This window comes from Miniopterus schreibersii, assembly GCF_964146895.1.
Source record: "Miniopterus schreibersii genome assembly, chromosome: 2".
Taxonomy (NCBI): domain Eukaryota; kingdom Metazoa; phylum Chordata; class Mammalia; order Chiroptera; family Miniopteridae; genus Miniopterus; species Miniopterus schreibersii.
The window spans coordinates 34,110,546-34,126,394 of record NC_138102.1 but is presented as its reverse complement, the minus strand read 5'-3'; the positions used below and the strand labels follow the sequence as shown (position 1 = coordinate 34,126,394).

The 15,849-nt window shown below is 41.9% G+C and overlaps 1 protein-coding gene across 1 annotated transcript in view; it reads left to right on the top strand.

The window, feature by feature from the left end:
• Positions 1-4,507: 4,507 nt before the first annotated feature.
• Positions 4,508-15,849, top strand: part of ITGBL1 (integrin subunit beta like 1) — a 182,299-nt gene continuing 170,957 nt past the window's right edge. The window contains exons 1-2 of the mRNA XM_081127654.1: positions 4,508-4,758; positions 5,699-5,916. Coding sequence (XP_080983780.1) covers positions 4,661-4,758; positions 5,699-5,916 — 316 coding nt within the window. The 5' untranslated portion in view covers positions 4,508-4,660. The remainder of the gene's footprint in view (positions 4,759-5,698; positions 5,917-15,849) is intronic.

Here is a 15,849-nt window from a genome sequence, read left to right as displayed (position 1 = left end):
GGAGACAGAGTCTGAACATAAAGTGTCTTGTAGGAAATTGCAGAGGCCTTGAGCTTTATTCTATAAACAATGGAAAGCTATTAAAACATTTCTCAATAGGAAATGGATGTGGTGAAATTTGTATGTTAGATCTCCTAGGGAGCATGATAAAAGTAGACACAAAAGGATGAGATTGAATGTAGCAAGGCCAGTTGGAAGTCTATAGCAATAGTGTACAAATAAAAGTTAAAGTAAAGATGTTGAAATGGGAGGTTAGATTACTGAGAAGAGGAATCAACATGATTCAAGGATTGACTGGATAATTCAGGTAAATTGTAGAGAGGAACCAAAGGTAGCTTTCACAATTATGGCTATAGGAATTAGGTAAAAATGATATGATTAATAAAAATTAGGAATATATAAAAAGGATCTGGTGTTATTTAGAGTCATGTTGTATCTATATGAGGTCAACAGGATAGTAAAGTTTACAAATGCCATCTGAAAACTGATCCAGAATCCATTGTATCACCTAAATTCTTTGTTGACATATATCTATTATTCAAGCAGTGCATCCTTTCCAATTAATTTACTCATGCCAGAAATACATACTGAGTATATAATATGTATTGAGCACTATTGTAGGTGTTGGCAGAAAAGGTGTGAAAGCCCAAGTTTTACTTTGTAAACTAAGATTATTGAGGCAACTATTGGGATCTTTCATAGAATTCTTGGGAACACAATGAAGACATAGTTTGACTGCAGATAACTCAGGACACTGGTCAGTGGTTGGCTTGCCTGTTCAATGTGTGCTGATGAAGGGATTGTTATTGTCTTAAGAAAGTTCTCACCTAAGCTTGGTCCTCAACCTACTTTTTTTCAACTATGTTATCAATAATTTGGATAAAGATGGAGAAAATGTACTCATCATAATTACTATTTGAAGGGTAAGAGAAATATAAAAACAGTATCTATGATAATTTTGACTGTCTGGATAAGAGAGCTGAGCCTAGATAAAACTGAACAAAGATAAATGACAACTTGTATTTGGAAAAAAAATACTTGTGCAAGCCCACTCTCATTATTGGAGTAATGAGACAGTCAAAAAGTTGTAATACACAAGGAAGTGGTGATAGAAATGAGAATATTTATCTTGAGAAGTGTAGAATTATTTGAGAGTAGAGTATAAGTGTAGAGTATGATGGGATTGGGGTACACACATATTATAGCTGAAAATACTTTCAGCAAGGCTATGGCTAGGATAGTATATTAAATTACCTTTTAGAGTAGATCTGAAACCAAGGGGTGAAAACTTCAGAGCCACTCTTACAAAGAGCTGTGTTCCTCTGAATATTTGTTTTCTTAATGAGTCTACTTAATCATTTGGCAGTTGTACTATATATTGTCAACAAATTTAGTTTTGGATTAGGCGACCTTTTATTTTATTATTAATTTACTGATTTTTTTTTTTTTTTTTTTTTTAGAAAGAGAGAAAGAGAGAGACATCTACCCGTTGTTTCACTTATTTATGCATTCATTGGTTGGTTCTCATATGTGCCCTGATTGGAGATGGAACCCACAACCTTGGTGTATCTCAACAATGCTCTAACCAACTGAGCTACCCAGGCAGGGTAGATTAGAGGACCTTTAAAAAAAATCTCTTGAAGCCTTAGATTCTATGACTTTGTGACGTGAGGAGTCAAGGACTACATTCAAGGACTAAGATGCTTTCAATTCCTTTGAGTTTGGTTCCAGATGCTGGGGGTCCTCTCAGGCTCCCTTCATGATGCATCCAACCACCCTGCCTTTCCCCTAGAGCTCTCACAGGGTCTTTGGGGTCAGTGAGAAACTCAGGGCCTTCCATTCGGCAATGGAGCTCTACATCTGCTCTCAGTAGAATGTGTGATCCTGAAGTTTCTGAAAACTGGGAGATGGGAGATAGGAGGTATTTCCAAGGTATTTAGTACTTTGGCAGAAAAACAAAAACACAAACAAAAGTTAGCTAAAAGGAGAGAATTGTAAATTCGTCTTTTTATTTTGACAGAGTTTTTGTAGACGCAAGAATTTCTACTGAGTCAGCCACAATAAAACTATTTCAAGTTACTAGGAATATTATTTCTGAGTCACAGTAATATAATGATCAGAACATATAAATGCTTTCAGTCACCAGTACATACTATCTTTCTTTCACAGCAGCATACTCTTAATGATAATATTCCTCATTGCACACCACACTATGAAAACACCACAAGTTCAAATGTTTCTTTTAATTCATAAAAGAAAGGTTCAAACATCAGGTCCCAATTTCACAATGATTCTTTTTTTCCCTGAGAAAATATGCAAAAAGTAAGTAATACATGACTCATTTATTAAAAGTCCCGTGGTTTCAGTGCAAATTCCTGGTGAGGCTTTGGAATTGATGCTTCTTTTCTACTATTCCCATATTCTCTGAGTCACCAAGGTTTTTAGATGTTGGCAGGAGAGCCTGTTCCTAAGTCTTCATAGTGGCTAGGAAGGAATATAATGTCAGAACCTGAACTGTGAGTGAGTGTAAGCACCATCCTTAGATCCAGGCATCCGTGGCCCCAGGCCTCAACCCTGGGCTTTGCAAGGCTTCTCCAACTATGATGTGCAAATAGATTTTTCAGGATATTGTTCTAATGCACCCTGTGATTCAGTAGGTCTGGGGTTGGGACATGAGAACTTGCATTTCTAATAAGTTCCCAGGTACTGCTGCTGCTGCTTCACAGGTCGCACTTAGAGAATGACTGGTTTAGTGACTCCCTCTGTCTTTCCTCCAGACACACTCTGTCCCCACAAGATGAGTAGTTCATGTAATCCAGGGAATCTGACAAGCCTGAGCCTCTGTCACTCCTCCTAAACCAGGACTCCAAGGATTTTCTCCCCAGACCTCTCTCTGGTCTATGTACACCTCTCCCCAGTCTGTCTGCCCCATGACAGATCCAGCCACCAGCGTGTACATGTCTGGGCCTGAGGGTTGACAAAAGGCCAGCCATTTGGAGGGGGCTTAGCTGTGTGGGCTGGAATGTACCCCAGGCAGAGCTGCTCCTGGTGCAGATGGAGACTTGGGAAGTGAGAGGAATGGGGTGGATTCTGTTCAGAGGAACTTCATTTGCCTTCTTGCAGGCAAATGTTGAGGGTGGTCTTACATCTGTTGATGTAAGTGACAGGGAGAAATACCATCCTGTTATAAAGTATTCCTGCTTTTAAGGCATAGAATCACAGCTTGGATGGTTCTGTTCATAAGAAACCGTTGCATCCAAAATGCTCTTCCTAGAACAAAGGAAGAATGTTTTCTTCCTTTCCATATAACCCAACACAACAGTTTCCCAAATGACCACACAATTTAAGGGACAGTGTATGGGGTTAGAGGTGCCACAGATTTTAGCTGAAATCTTTCTTTAACCTCCGGTGTGATTTTGAGCAAGTCAATCACTTTTGAACAAGAGGTCATTCTTTGCTCTCAGTTTCTTGATCTCTAAAATGGGTATACACATGCCTCCCAACTCTCTCCCACCTCGTCTCCATTATACCCAGCTTACTTCTATTTATCCTTCACCCATTAGCTCAAATGCCACAATATTGATTAGATCAGGTGCCTCTATCTAATCTGGAGCTAACTGCACTCCTTTTTTATTGCATTTGCAACCCTTGGTCCTTTTTATATTTGTGTTTTTGTTTTGATTAATGTCTACTAACCCACTGAATTCCAAGAGCAGGGATTATGTCTTCTTAATTCCCTGTTGTGTCTTATCTGGCACAGAGCCTGGTACCTAATAGATGCTAAATCCATGCTTGCTAAATGAGTAAATAAATGTGTGGTTATTGTCATAATTAGAGATAAAATATACTAAGGGACTGGCACATAGTAGGTGCTTAATAAATGACACTGACGAATTTTCAGTGCAGTTGATATTGTAATTAGACATTTTATCTTGTTTCTTGCTTGATTCATGGAGGAAAGTGGGGTGAATTTGGGACAACCACAATTTGAACTGTCCAAGTCAAGAAAAAAATGTGCTATGATAAACTACTGGCTCGAGCAACTAGAATCATGATACACTTTTTAATGGCTTAAGAAATATAAAAAACCCCACAATTTAAAACAAAAGGAAAAAGTACAAGAAAAGTTTTGTTTGTCAATTTTGCTTGCCCCTCCCAAATCGTGCCCCAATAGTGCATCTTCTTGAAAGGCAGGTGGTGAATAACTCCTTACCCAAGCGTTCATGCTGACCCCCCCCCCCCCTTGTAGGCTCACATCCTGGGGATTATTTTATCTGTCCCTTCAATACCAGCCAGCCCAAATATCCTCCTGTCAAATATTTCTGGGGGCCTGTACTTGAAGAAAGAAATGATTTCTCAAATCTGTGAACAGGACATTTCTTTTTTTAATGTCAAAATAAACCATCTGCTTGTACAACTGTTTCTAATTACTTTCCTGCCTAGACTCTCCACTTGAGGGGTTTGGCACCAGCACCCCGCCCAGAGCGGTGCCGCTGCCCAAATCCTCGCGGGCGGCTCATCAAGGCACTTGCAGCTCGGGGCAGAGCCCGGGACCTGCGCGCCTGGGTGTCCGCGCCCGTCCGCGCGCCGGTGGCACCTCGCCCCCGCCCCCCGGAGCCCCACCTCGCAGAGGCGCCGCTCGCCGCGCCCGGAGCTCAGCATGCGGCCCGCGGGCGTCGGGAGCTTCTTGCTGCTGGCGTGCTCCCTCCTCTTCGCGGGGCTGTCAGCTGTTCCCCAAAGCTTCTCGCCGTCGCTGAGGTAAGCTCGGTTCGCTCTGCAGGGCGGACCTGCCCGCCGCGTGCGGCGGGGCTCAGCGCGGGCGGCTGTCCCGCGCCAGCAGCAGTTAACCCAGCTGGACGCCGCACCAACGGCTTCCAACCTGCTCCTGCTCCTTGCTTTAGATCCACGCCGTGCGTTGCCTCTCCTCTGTCCTTTTGCTTGTACTCTGGTAAAACTAGAATCACTGAATAAATAAATAATTTCCTCTTAGGCCAATACATACCAGGAAGAATTTCTTCCGTGGGTTAAAGGCTGTTTTATCTTTGAGTATCTATACATTTTCACAGCCCGTAAGGCTGAATTATTTCATGGGTCTGTAGTACATTTTGTATTGCATTTTCTAAGAGACTTTGAGGCACATGGCAAAGCTAAACTTTTAAAAGAGTATAGTTTATAAGCACAGCTTAATGCAACTTTAGAAAGCATTTTGCTCTACGCTATCATAACACATAATAGCTCTTTCTATATATTAATTTCTTGTTTTTCATAAAATAACTGCCTCTGGCCGTCAGAGAGTAGTGAGACTTTTCAAAAAGAACTGAAAAGTCAGCTCAGTGTCATACTTTAGACCAGTTTGTATTTAATCTAAAGGTGCATATAAGATTCAGGGGCACACTTCCAAGGGGCAGGAATGGCTCACCTCTGTCCAACCGGAAGATGGTCCTATTCCTGGGTGGGCAGGTCTTCGCTTAGACATTTTGGGTCATGGTCATTTCTCAGGTGATATAGCCTCTGGATGGTGCCCCTTGCCTGGGATAACGTGGTGCCTCTAGAGGGAGCTTGGCCCCCAGAGAAATGTGGGGCCTCAGGGGTTCTATGTCTCCATCTGGGTGGCACTGGGAGGAAACGTGGGCTCAGAGCGGTAGGAGCAGCGTCTGTGCTTGACCGTGGCCCTGCTGTGGTTTGTCGCCCCATGCAGAAGCGGGCCAGGTGCCACGTGCAGGCTGTCGCGGGCCGAGTCGGAGCGCCGGTGCCGGGCGCCCGGGCAGCCCCCAGGGGGCGCTCTGTGCCACGGCCGGGGCCGGTGCGACTGCGGGGTCTGCATCTGTCACGTGAGCGAGCCGGGCGTGTACTTCGGGCCGCTGTGTGAGTGCCACGAGTGGGTGTGCGAGACCTACGACGGGAAGACCTGCGCAGGTAAGGGAGGGCGCTGTCTCCTCCGCCACGCGCGAGCCGCCGCGGGAGCGGGAAGCCCTTCCCTCTGGGGTGCCCGCCGCGTCCCCGGAGAGCCGCGCGGGGTGGCCCGCTGCTCACACAGCCCTCGAGGAAGCTGCCTTGGGCCAAGGGATTCTTTGGCTAGTCAAGCCTGGAATCGTTTACTGTAACACTTTCCTCCACCCTAGGGTTATAAATCTCACTTGTCTCTATTTTAGTTTCTTACTACAGACTAAACCTCCCAACGTCCTCACAACTGGAGTTCTTTTGCTGGGTTCCTCTCCCCCAAACACTAACGCTAACCATAATATTTGCAGAACAGAAGCTTGTGTTCTGTGTTTACTAAGGCAATGCAAGGCAATGCTTTTTTCCGAAATTCCAGGGGAGCAGGTTGTGTTTCCCAGCTCTGATTTGCCCTCTCATACCTGGGGTAGAGTTCACAGGTAGAAGTGCACGTCAGGAACCGTGACAAGGAAAGCATACCTCAGTCCCTATTTACTTAGAAGCCATCGCTTATGTATTGTTTTAGCTGCTGGATATTTTTAGCTGCAGTGAAACTTGTTATTTTGTAAGGGTGGAGCGAAAATAAACTCATTTCCTTGCGCATCTGTGAGGAGTGATTTGGGCCCTGATTTTTGGAAAGGGTCAAGGTATTTCTTTGCAGAGAATAACCCGACCTCTACCGGTTTCACTTAAATATGCCATTTGCTTCAGGCCAACAAGCTCAGTTAGGTCACTGTGAATGATACAGGCACTCCTTTAGTACAAGGACAACACAGTGCATTCCAACCAGGGTTTGGCATATTTGTAGGGGGGAAAAAATCACAACTTATTTACCCACAGTGTAGCTAAGAATAAAGAGTCCAACACTAACATACAGACATCAAGAATGAGTTTATAGCAAAATGTTTTTTCCTTGGCACCTGGGTCCAGGAGAGCATAGAGAGAATACTTAATATGCAGGCTGTTTGGCAGTGGGAAAAATAGTCATATAAGGAATTCAGACGGGCACAGGTGCTTCTATATGATTTATTTACCCTGTGAAGGCTGTAGCTCAACCCTTTAAAAATAGTAAATGTCACAACTTGTAATTTTAACTTCATCAGTCCCCTTAAGCTGCAGTATTATTAAGGGCAGCTCTTTGAAATGGAAGCTAAGTATTGTCTAAAATTTCATTCCAAATTCAACTTCTATCTCGCTTCTGTGGATTTTATTGCCTCTGGCAAGGCCGCTTCAATATCATGAGTTCTGAATATATTTTTTAAAGGGCATTTTGTATTGTTTCATTGGAAAAGAGGAATTAAGATGCAGGCTTCAATCAGTGAAACTAGTCATTGGGTCATCAGATAAAACTCCCCTATTGAGGAAGCTTCTCGGGTTCCTTTCTTTAAAATTATGCAGAGGGAACACTGTGGTATATAGTGCTCTTGTTTATCTCCCATGGAAAGTGATTTGTTGTTTAACCATAACATCTTAGTCACTGCATTCCTTCCTCCCTGACACAAAGTGCAGTACTGAGTCACTCATGGTTTTATTTGCTTGTGTGTGCATTCCTGTAGAAGGCAAACTGCCTCTCTCCATGTCAAGGCCAAAGGAAATAACTGTTCATTTTCCATTCTCATCATTCTGACTGATGCCCTTCGAAGCCTGTGCTACGGGGCGTGGTGTGGAACCTGGCCCTGCAAATGCCCTGACTATCTTTGTGTGGCCGATGAGGAAAACCTTATGTAAAGTCTGTTGGACTGCCTTGCCCGCTTGCCTGCTTGTTCTGTGCTTTAAATTAGCTTCTCAATTTCATCTTCAAGAAGTAGTTCCAATATTATAGCCAGTAATATAGAAACGTAGCAGGTGGTCTTATGTTTTTACGTGTACCTGGGCCTTCACCTCTATGATAAGCCCCTGCAGGTACTTTCTAGAAATAGAGTAGCTTCCAGAGACCTCCCCAACTTCTATGAAGAAAACAAAACTTGGCTCTGGTAGTGTATTATGGAGTTGTTAAGACTTTGGCCTCTGGAGGAAATTTTCCAGGGTTTAAATCAGTAGCTTGAGCTTGGGCAGTTACTTAAATTCGATTTCATTATTTGTAAAATGGGATAATAGGAGCACTTACATTACCAAATTGTTGTGAGGTTTACACATGTAAAACACTTAGAACAGTGTTTTGCACTAAGTCAGTGCTCAATACATATTAATATGTGTATATATATATGTATGTAACATAATATTATTACAGCAATGCATAAAAGGTGAGCTAGTGTGGATAGATACATGGACGGATAGATGGATGGATGGATGGATGGATGGATGGATGAACAAATGGACGGATAGATAGATGATAGATAGATGATAGATGATAGATAGATAGATAGATAGATAGATAGATAGATAGATAGATAGATAGATATAGATAGATGATAGATAGGTAGGTAGCCTGGCCTTGTATTTGTTGGGCAATTGACTCAGTGAGAGCAATTTAGTTTTCTTAGCGTAGCCTGGTCGAGTTGCTATTGATCCAAAGCTCAAAAGGTCGAGCAAGGATAGCTATTTTGGCCCAGCCTCACAGCAGCTGTACTAGATACACCATGCCCTTTTAAATTTAAGTCCATTGGGATTCTAATACTCTGAATCACAAGAAACATAGTTATTTTAGTTTGAGCTGGTTGAAAGTGATTACGTTTACAAGATCACAAGTGGTCTATTTCTTCCAGTGTCCACTTGTTCCTGGCACATGCGTCTTCCTTAGACTTCACTGGCATAAAGTCTGGCCCAGTGATTGGTTCTATGGGTGTTATGTTCTAATAAGGAGTAACCTAACTTTGGTGAAGTATGTCTTGGAGAATAGTAAAATGTTTGGTTACATAAGTACAACCTTTCAGTTAATATTTCAAGACATTCCTGGAACCCTCCCTAAACAGCTATGATGACACTTAAGTAAAATAATTAGCTTTTAAAAAAGTTTTTCAAATCACCTTTGATGTATATCACTTAAAAGAGTTTCCGTTCTAGTACCGGGGAATAGCTAACTGAATTTAATTTAGCAAATGCTTATGAAGTGACGTTTATCTCTGTTTGCTGTTGGAGGGATGTAAAGGTGGGGAGAGCTTCCCATTGCGGGGAAAGTGGTAGAAGATACACTGGGTGTCACAGATGGACATGCTGTGGAGGGCTTTCAGCCGGGATGTGAAATCTGTGCTCAGTTAAACAGCCCCTGGGAGCCAGAAAGTGGCTCTGTGTGGGCACCTTGGTCAGTGCTTGGACTCAGGAAAAGTAATGTGGTGCCTGAGGGCACGGCAGGAGGGCGCAGACCCTCCACAGGGAGGAACTCAGTTCCGATGCCCTTTATTTTATAGTTCAATCAAGAGAGAAGCCCTGGCTGGTTTGGCCAGTGGTTAGAGAGTCGGCCTGCGGACTGAAGGGTCCCGGGTTTGATTCTGCCCAAGGACCGTACCTCGGTTGCAGGCTCTGGCCCCTGGGGTCACATGCAGGAGGCAACCAATCAATGTTTCTTGCATCCATGTTTTTCTCTCTCTCTCTCCCTTCCACTCTCTCTGAAAAGCAATGGAAACAATATCCTCTGATGAGGATTAAAAAAAAAGATAGAGAGAATAAGGTTAGAATTATGGTGAACTTTAAACACTGTTGAAACCTGTTCTTTAATACCCTCTTCAGTAAAGGGATGTATTGAACAGACAGACTCCAATTGCCTCCTTCTATGTGTTTTCATCATGGTCCTAACATCCCCTGTAGTATGTATGTATGTATGTATATATGTATTTATTTTTAATCCTTACATGAGAATATGCTTTTTATTGATTTTTAAAGAGAGAGGATGGGGGAGAGAGAGAGAGACATTGATTTGAGAGAGAAACATAGATCAGTTGCCTCTCATAAGCTCCCCGACCAGGGATAGACCTGCAACCTAGGTATGTGCCCTGATAGGGAATGGAACCCACAACATTCTGGTACACAGCACAACCCTCCAACGAACTGAGCCATCGGCCAGGGCTCCTGCAGTTTTGGAGAACACAGCCAGGAGTCCCAAACGACTAGCTCAGCACTCACTTTATACAGGTTTCTTGTTTGAGCTCTACTCCCCTAGGTTCATCCATTTTGGATAAATGTATCTTGTCTTACCCCAAGTGACACATTAAATTTAAAGGTTTCCATCCTCAGGAAAGTGTCAGACCTGCACACCACTTTTTCTCAGCTGTGCTGCTTTATTTGGACACCACTCTGTAGCTCCACCATAGAGACCAAAATACATTGGCTTTGGGCCACATCATTCCCACACTGATAATCTAAAGGAGCATATTTATAATATTATGGTACTTAGGTCAAATAGTGTCGGTGTGACAAGCTTAGCAGTTACTTTTTTTTAGTCAAATTTCCTGGGAAAGAGAGAGGAACATATGGGAGAATTATTTGTGTTACAAGTTTTAAATTTGCAAAGCATAAACAAACCTTCTTCATAGGGTTCTCAAAACTCTTCAACATATTTTGAGACATGATGCTAAAACTAACATTCCATGTCTCTTGGTATCATAACCCCCACAAAAAACTGCTCAGCTCTCTGGGGCTTAGAGATTGTTAAATCTGACCTCATGATGCTCAGGGTTTGGAGGCAGGTGATCAGTGTCATAGAAACAGAGATCCCAGATATGATCCTTTGTCTGAAGGATTTCCTGTCTGAGGAATTAATCATGAAGTTAGACAAGACATTTTCCTAAGTTCTATCTACTGACATTGTATTAGTTTTTTATTGCCGTTATAATACATTACCACAAACCTTGCGGCTTAAACAACACTAATGTGTTTTCTCATAGTTTTGTATGTCAGATGTCTGATGGGGATCTCTCAAGGCTAAGGTGTTGGCAAGCTCTGTTCCTTTTTGGAGATTCTCAGAGAGAATCCATATGATAGTCATTCAATGCTGAGAGAACTTAGTTTTACACGGTTATAGACTGAGGTCTCTGTTTGCTTGCTGGCTGTCAGCTGGGGGGGGGGGTCTCCCTTATCTCCTAGATGCTTCTCTTGGGTCCTTGCATGTATACCCCTACACCTCAGAAACAGCAATAGGGTGTCATATCCTTCCCATAATGCCATCTCTCTGAGCTTCCTCCATTGTCACATCATCTCTCACCATAGCCTGGAAGCATGCTCCCCTTTTAAGGATGCCTGTGATTAGATATGGTCCAACCAGATAATCTAATATAATCTTCCCATCTGAAGATCCATAATCTTAATCACATCAACAAACTCTCCTTTGCCATGTAAGGGAACATATTTACAGATGCTGTGAACAGGGATGTGGACATCTTTGGAGCCCTTACCCTTCTTAGCATTGCCACCCTGCTGTAGAGTGCAAGGGGAATGCCATGATGTGTGAATGGTGACGGACAGAAGTTCCAACACCTTAACACCTGGCTGCTCTTATGCTTCATTCAGGATGCAAGTACTGTCTTTTCCTTCTTTTCAGAGCTTATCCTCATGATCTAATTTCCCTGGCCTTAGTCTTTCCCACACTGTTGCTCATAAGGAATACCAGGTTTCGGGTACAGATTGTGAAGAGTGACCTACAACCCAGCCGTTGCCTAGGTTCAATGCCTGATATTATCACTTGCCAACTGTGGAGCTAGTTACTCAAACCCTTGCGACTTCCATTTCCTTATCTCTGAAATGGGGGCAATAATGGTATCAAATGGGGGTAATAATGATGTCAAAACATAGGAGTAATTAGTAAGTCATTTGAGTTGTTATGGTTATTTATGATGCTCCTCTCTTACCCTAGTTTGATATTTGGCCCTAAGATATTTACTCCCCCAAAAGTGATTTTCCTTCTAAACTGCATCTTCTTCCAGGTTTGAATCTATGCTTCACATGTTCTCTTTTGACTGTCAGTGAGTGAGTGTATAGCATGTCTGTTCCATAGTGTCTAAGCTGGGTGAGATTTCTACCCTGGCCAACTTGAGGATGAGCCTGAGCAACTCACTGTCATGCTCCAACTCACTGCATGTCTAAGTTTCTGTTTCAGGATCTTGACTTTTGTGTTCCTGTCCCTGCAATCTTCACCCTGATTTACACCATCAAAATTGATTGGATGGAAGGTTCCAGAGCCCTACTCTCAATACTGTATGATCAGTCCTTAAATCTGGAATTTTTAATCTTTTTCTTTACTGGAAACATCAAGCTTTCTGAAAATTCTCAGAGTTTACACTTACTGCCTTCTTGTCCTGACTTTTACCTTCAGTGAGATATCTGCATTTCCAGGCTGTTCCTTTATCTACTCCAAAGTGTTCATCTCAAGTAAGTTGATCCCAGAAACCACTTCTTCAACTTAAAAAATGGAAAAATCAACACAATACAAAATGAGATCAAAATAACCCACTTCCACAAGATTTTGAGTATTTAGTAAATATTATGGAGTGTTCTGGAGACATTGGAGGTAGGGTGGTGTAATTGCAGAAATGTAAATAATGTAAGATTTAACAGTGATCATTTTAGTTCTTAACGCTCCCAGTTTTTCAACCCTTCCCTCTTCTTAAAGTTAAGTTTAGACATGGGATGGATTCCTGGCTAAAAAGATGTAAGCAGAGGGCCTGTTGGGGGACTAACTAGGAACTGACTTACAGGGAGGTATTTGTTTTGCCCACCCACCTCTCTCCACATGGAGTTCCAGCAGCCCTTTGAATCAAGAGATGCATATGGTGATCACCTTGTGAGGGTGGCTTAGCCACAAGACAGGAATATGGCTTTTTGGAGACACTGTGGAGCTCCCACACCAGTCCTAGACTGGTTGCCTGTGGACTGCTTTTGCACATAAGAATAATAAACTTTTACCTTGTTTGCCCCTGTCATTTTGAGGTTTTCTGTCATTGGCAGCTAAGTGTAACCCTATTTGAAACAATGGTTTTATTCAAAAAGTTCAAATCTATTAAAATAGGGCAAGAACAGAATATGCATAGTGGTTGAGAGCTTGAGCTCATGAGAGCAATAGGGCTGGGTTTCACACCAGTTAACCTGCTGTCTGGACTTAAGCAGTTTGGGTAAACTGCAAGACTGAGTTTGTTCATCTCTACAGTGGGGTATAATTAACACCCTGGGGAGGGTTACTGTAAAGTTTAAGTGAGAAATGAAGCAGTTAATAAAATAACTGGCACACAATCATCACTCTAAATGATAGCAATTATGACTTGTTGTTATTAAACCTGGAATCTCTAAGGGGATTATTCTAAGAAAAAAGGGAAAACGTCTTTGCTTTAAATATATTACTAGTAACTAAGTGACTATTTATGGTGCATGTTCCCTGTACCTCTTAATATGTTCAACACCTACTACTTTTCTACATAGCAGTTTTTAGGAGATTATTATTTCTAGGAAATGATGGTGTAATATTTAAAAATCTAGTTACCAGAAATTAAAGGACCAGAGAGGATATAAATTTTTTTATGTATTTAAATGCTTAAAATTTTAACATTTATTTATTTGTACATTTAAAAATTATTAAAACATAATGCATGCTTGTTACAAAAAGTCAAACAATATACAAGTGTGTGAATAAAAATTAATACAGTGGGGTTGCATTTTATGCAGAGAACAGGTTCTACATTGGCACAAAGATTAGACATTTAAAATTTTGTGGATTTTTAAAAAATATATGTTTTTATTGATTTTTTAGTGACAGGAAGGGAGAAGGGGAGAGTGAGAGTGAGAGAGAGAGACATTGATTGAAACATTGACCGGCTGCATCCTGTAGTCACCCCAACCAGGAATCGAACCTGCAACCTGGGTGTGTGCCCTGACTGGGAATTAAATTGGCAACCTTTTTGTGCACAGGATGACGCCCAACCAACTGAGCCACACTGGTCAGGCCAGGGCTAGACATTTGAAGTTTAAATGTTGCCCTGACAAATCCTTAGGGAAGGCTCCTGGTTGTAGTTCCTTACAGCATCTCTTAGTTAATCTAGCACAGCAACACTAGGAAATGAGCGTTTACTCCATGACTGGAAGATAGTTTTGGTTTGGGGCTGGGTATTAGATGAGTATTAGCTGGATTGTTCTTTTGAGGCCCCTCAGCCTGGTGAGATGCTCAAACTAAGAGATATACACAAAGAACTTCAGCCTACAGAGGTCACATCTTTTCACACTCCCATTTCACACCCACTTGGGGCCTCTGCTCACTGAATGGAATGACAGAATCACTACACTATTAAAATTATTCCACATCCTTTTATTGCCAAATATGTATGTTACATGCCTAAGCTCATATAATTGAATTCAAGTAAATTAAATATGTGTGTGGGGGGGACTCCCCTTTAGTATTCATCCTCATCATTGCCTTTGGAGTCTATCAACATTAAATTTAGGGTGTATACTTCCATATTTCCCATGTTATACAAATATGTGGATATAAACACACACACATATACACACCTACACACAGGTATGTTTCTCTCTCTCTTGCTTTTTTTCCTTAAGAATATATACATCATGGCCATTATTCTAGTTTAATAACATGTATAATTAAGAATTATTCTTGCCTGGCCGGGCTTGGGCGGTTGAGCGTCGACCTAGGATTCAGGCGATCGGGGTTCGATTCCCGGTCAGGGCACATGCCTGGGTTGAGGGCTTGATCAATGACTCTCTCATCATTTATGTTTCTATCTCTCTCTCTCCCTCTCCTTTCCTTTCTCTGAAATCAATAAAGATATATTTTTTTAAAAAAATTATTCTTGCCCGGCCGGGCGTGGCTCAGTGGTTGAGCGTTGACCTAGGATCCAGGCGATCAGGGTTCGATTCCCAGTCAGGGCACATGCCTGGGTTTCGGGCCTGATTCCCAGTCGGGGGTGTGCAAGAGGCAGCTGATCAATGACTCTCTCATCATTGATGTTTCTATCTCTCTCTCTCCCTCTCCTTTCCTCTCTGAAATCAGTAAAGATATTTTTTTTTTTAAAAAAGAATTATTCTTATATGATGTTCTATAGTATGAATGTATTACTTTGTTAAACTATTTGAGCATTACTGAGCATTCTGGTTGTTTCTGTTTTTTGTTAGTGTTGTATGTTTTGTTTTTTGATATAGGAGGACTTTAAACAGTATTTTCAAATGCCAATTTAACATTGTACACACACATTTGTACACATACATGCACACAGCTGTCTAGTGCTCTGGCTCTTCTACCTGCACATAGACATTTCCATCAGAGGAAGGTGAGTTCCAAGGCACAAGGGAGGGAGTCACCAGCCAACAGAAATGTTAAAGTGTCTTCAAACGTTGCTGATCTCAGCAAAGGGAAACTTCAAATCAGGTGGAACTAGAGATCTGAAGCCTTTTTCCTTAGGGAAATTTAGATTCCAAGCCTGGTGTGGGATTTAAGGTCAAGAGTCACATCTGAGAAGGGGAGAGGTATAGTATTGCTGGTGTTGAGAGTACCAGAGGGATTTTCCATGGCATTTTCAGGCCCCTACACAGGTAAATTCTCAAGATATTTTCCATTAACTCTTAAATTGATAAGGATAGAGAACTGCAAGAGGGTTGCAAATCTCATTTTCTTTGGAAAAGAGTGCTTTGTCTTTTCAAGGATCACATTTCCTGGCAAATAAGAAACTATATTTTGTAATAGAACTCATTCTTCTGTCTGCTCCAAATCATTTTACTTAAGCCTGGGTAGAAGAATGACGGCTTTATAAAGGGACAAGAAAAATAAGACCTTTTCTAAGGATGCTCACTGGCTTGACCTTGGGTCACCCCAGTCCTACCTTGTGAGGTGAGGTCATTTTCTGTGCCAAAAGGCCTATCATCCTTATTGTACAAAGTCACTAATTCACATATCACATTATTCCAAGTGAATAGTTGCCCCCTCTAGTTTCTTGTTTTATTATTGTATCTGCATACTTCCTAGGGAATGACAGACTAAAA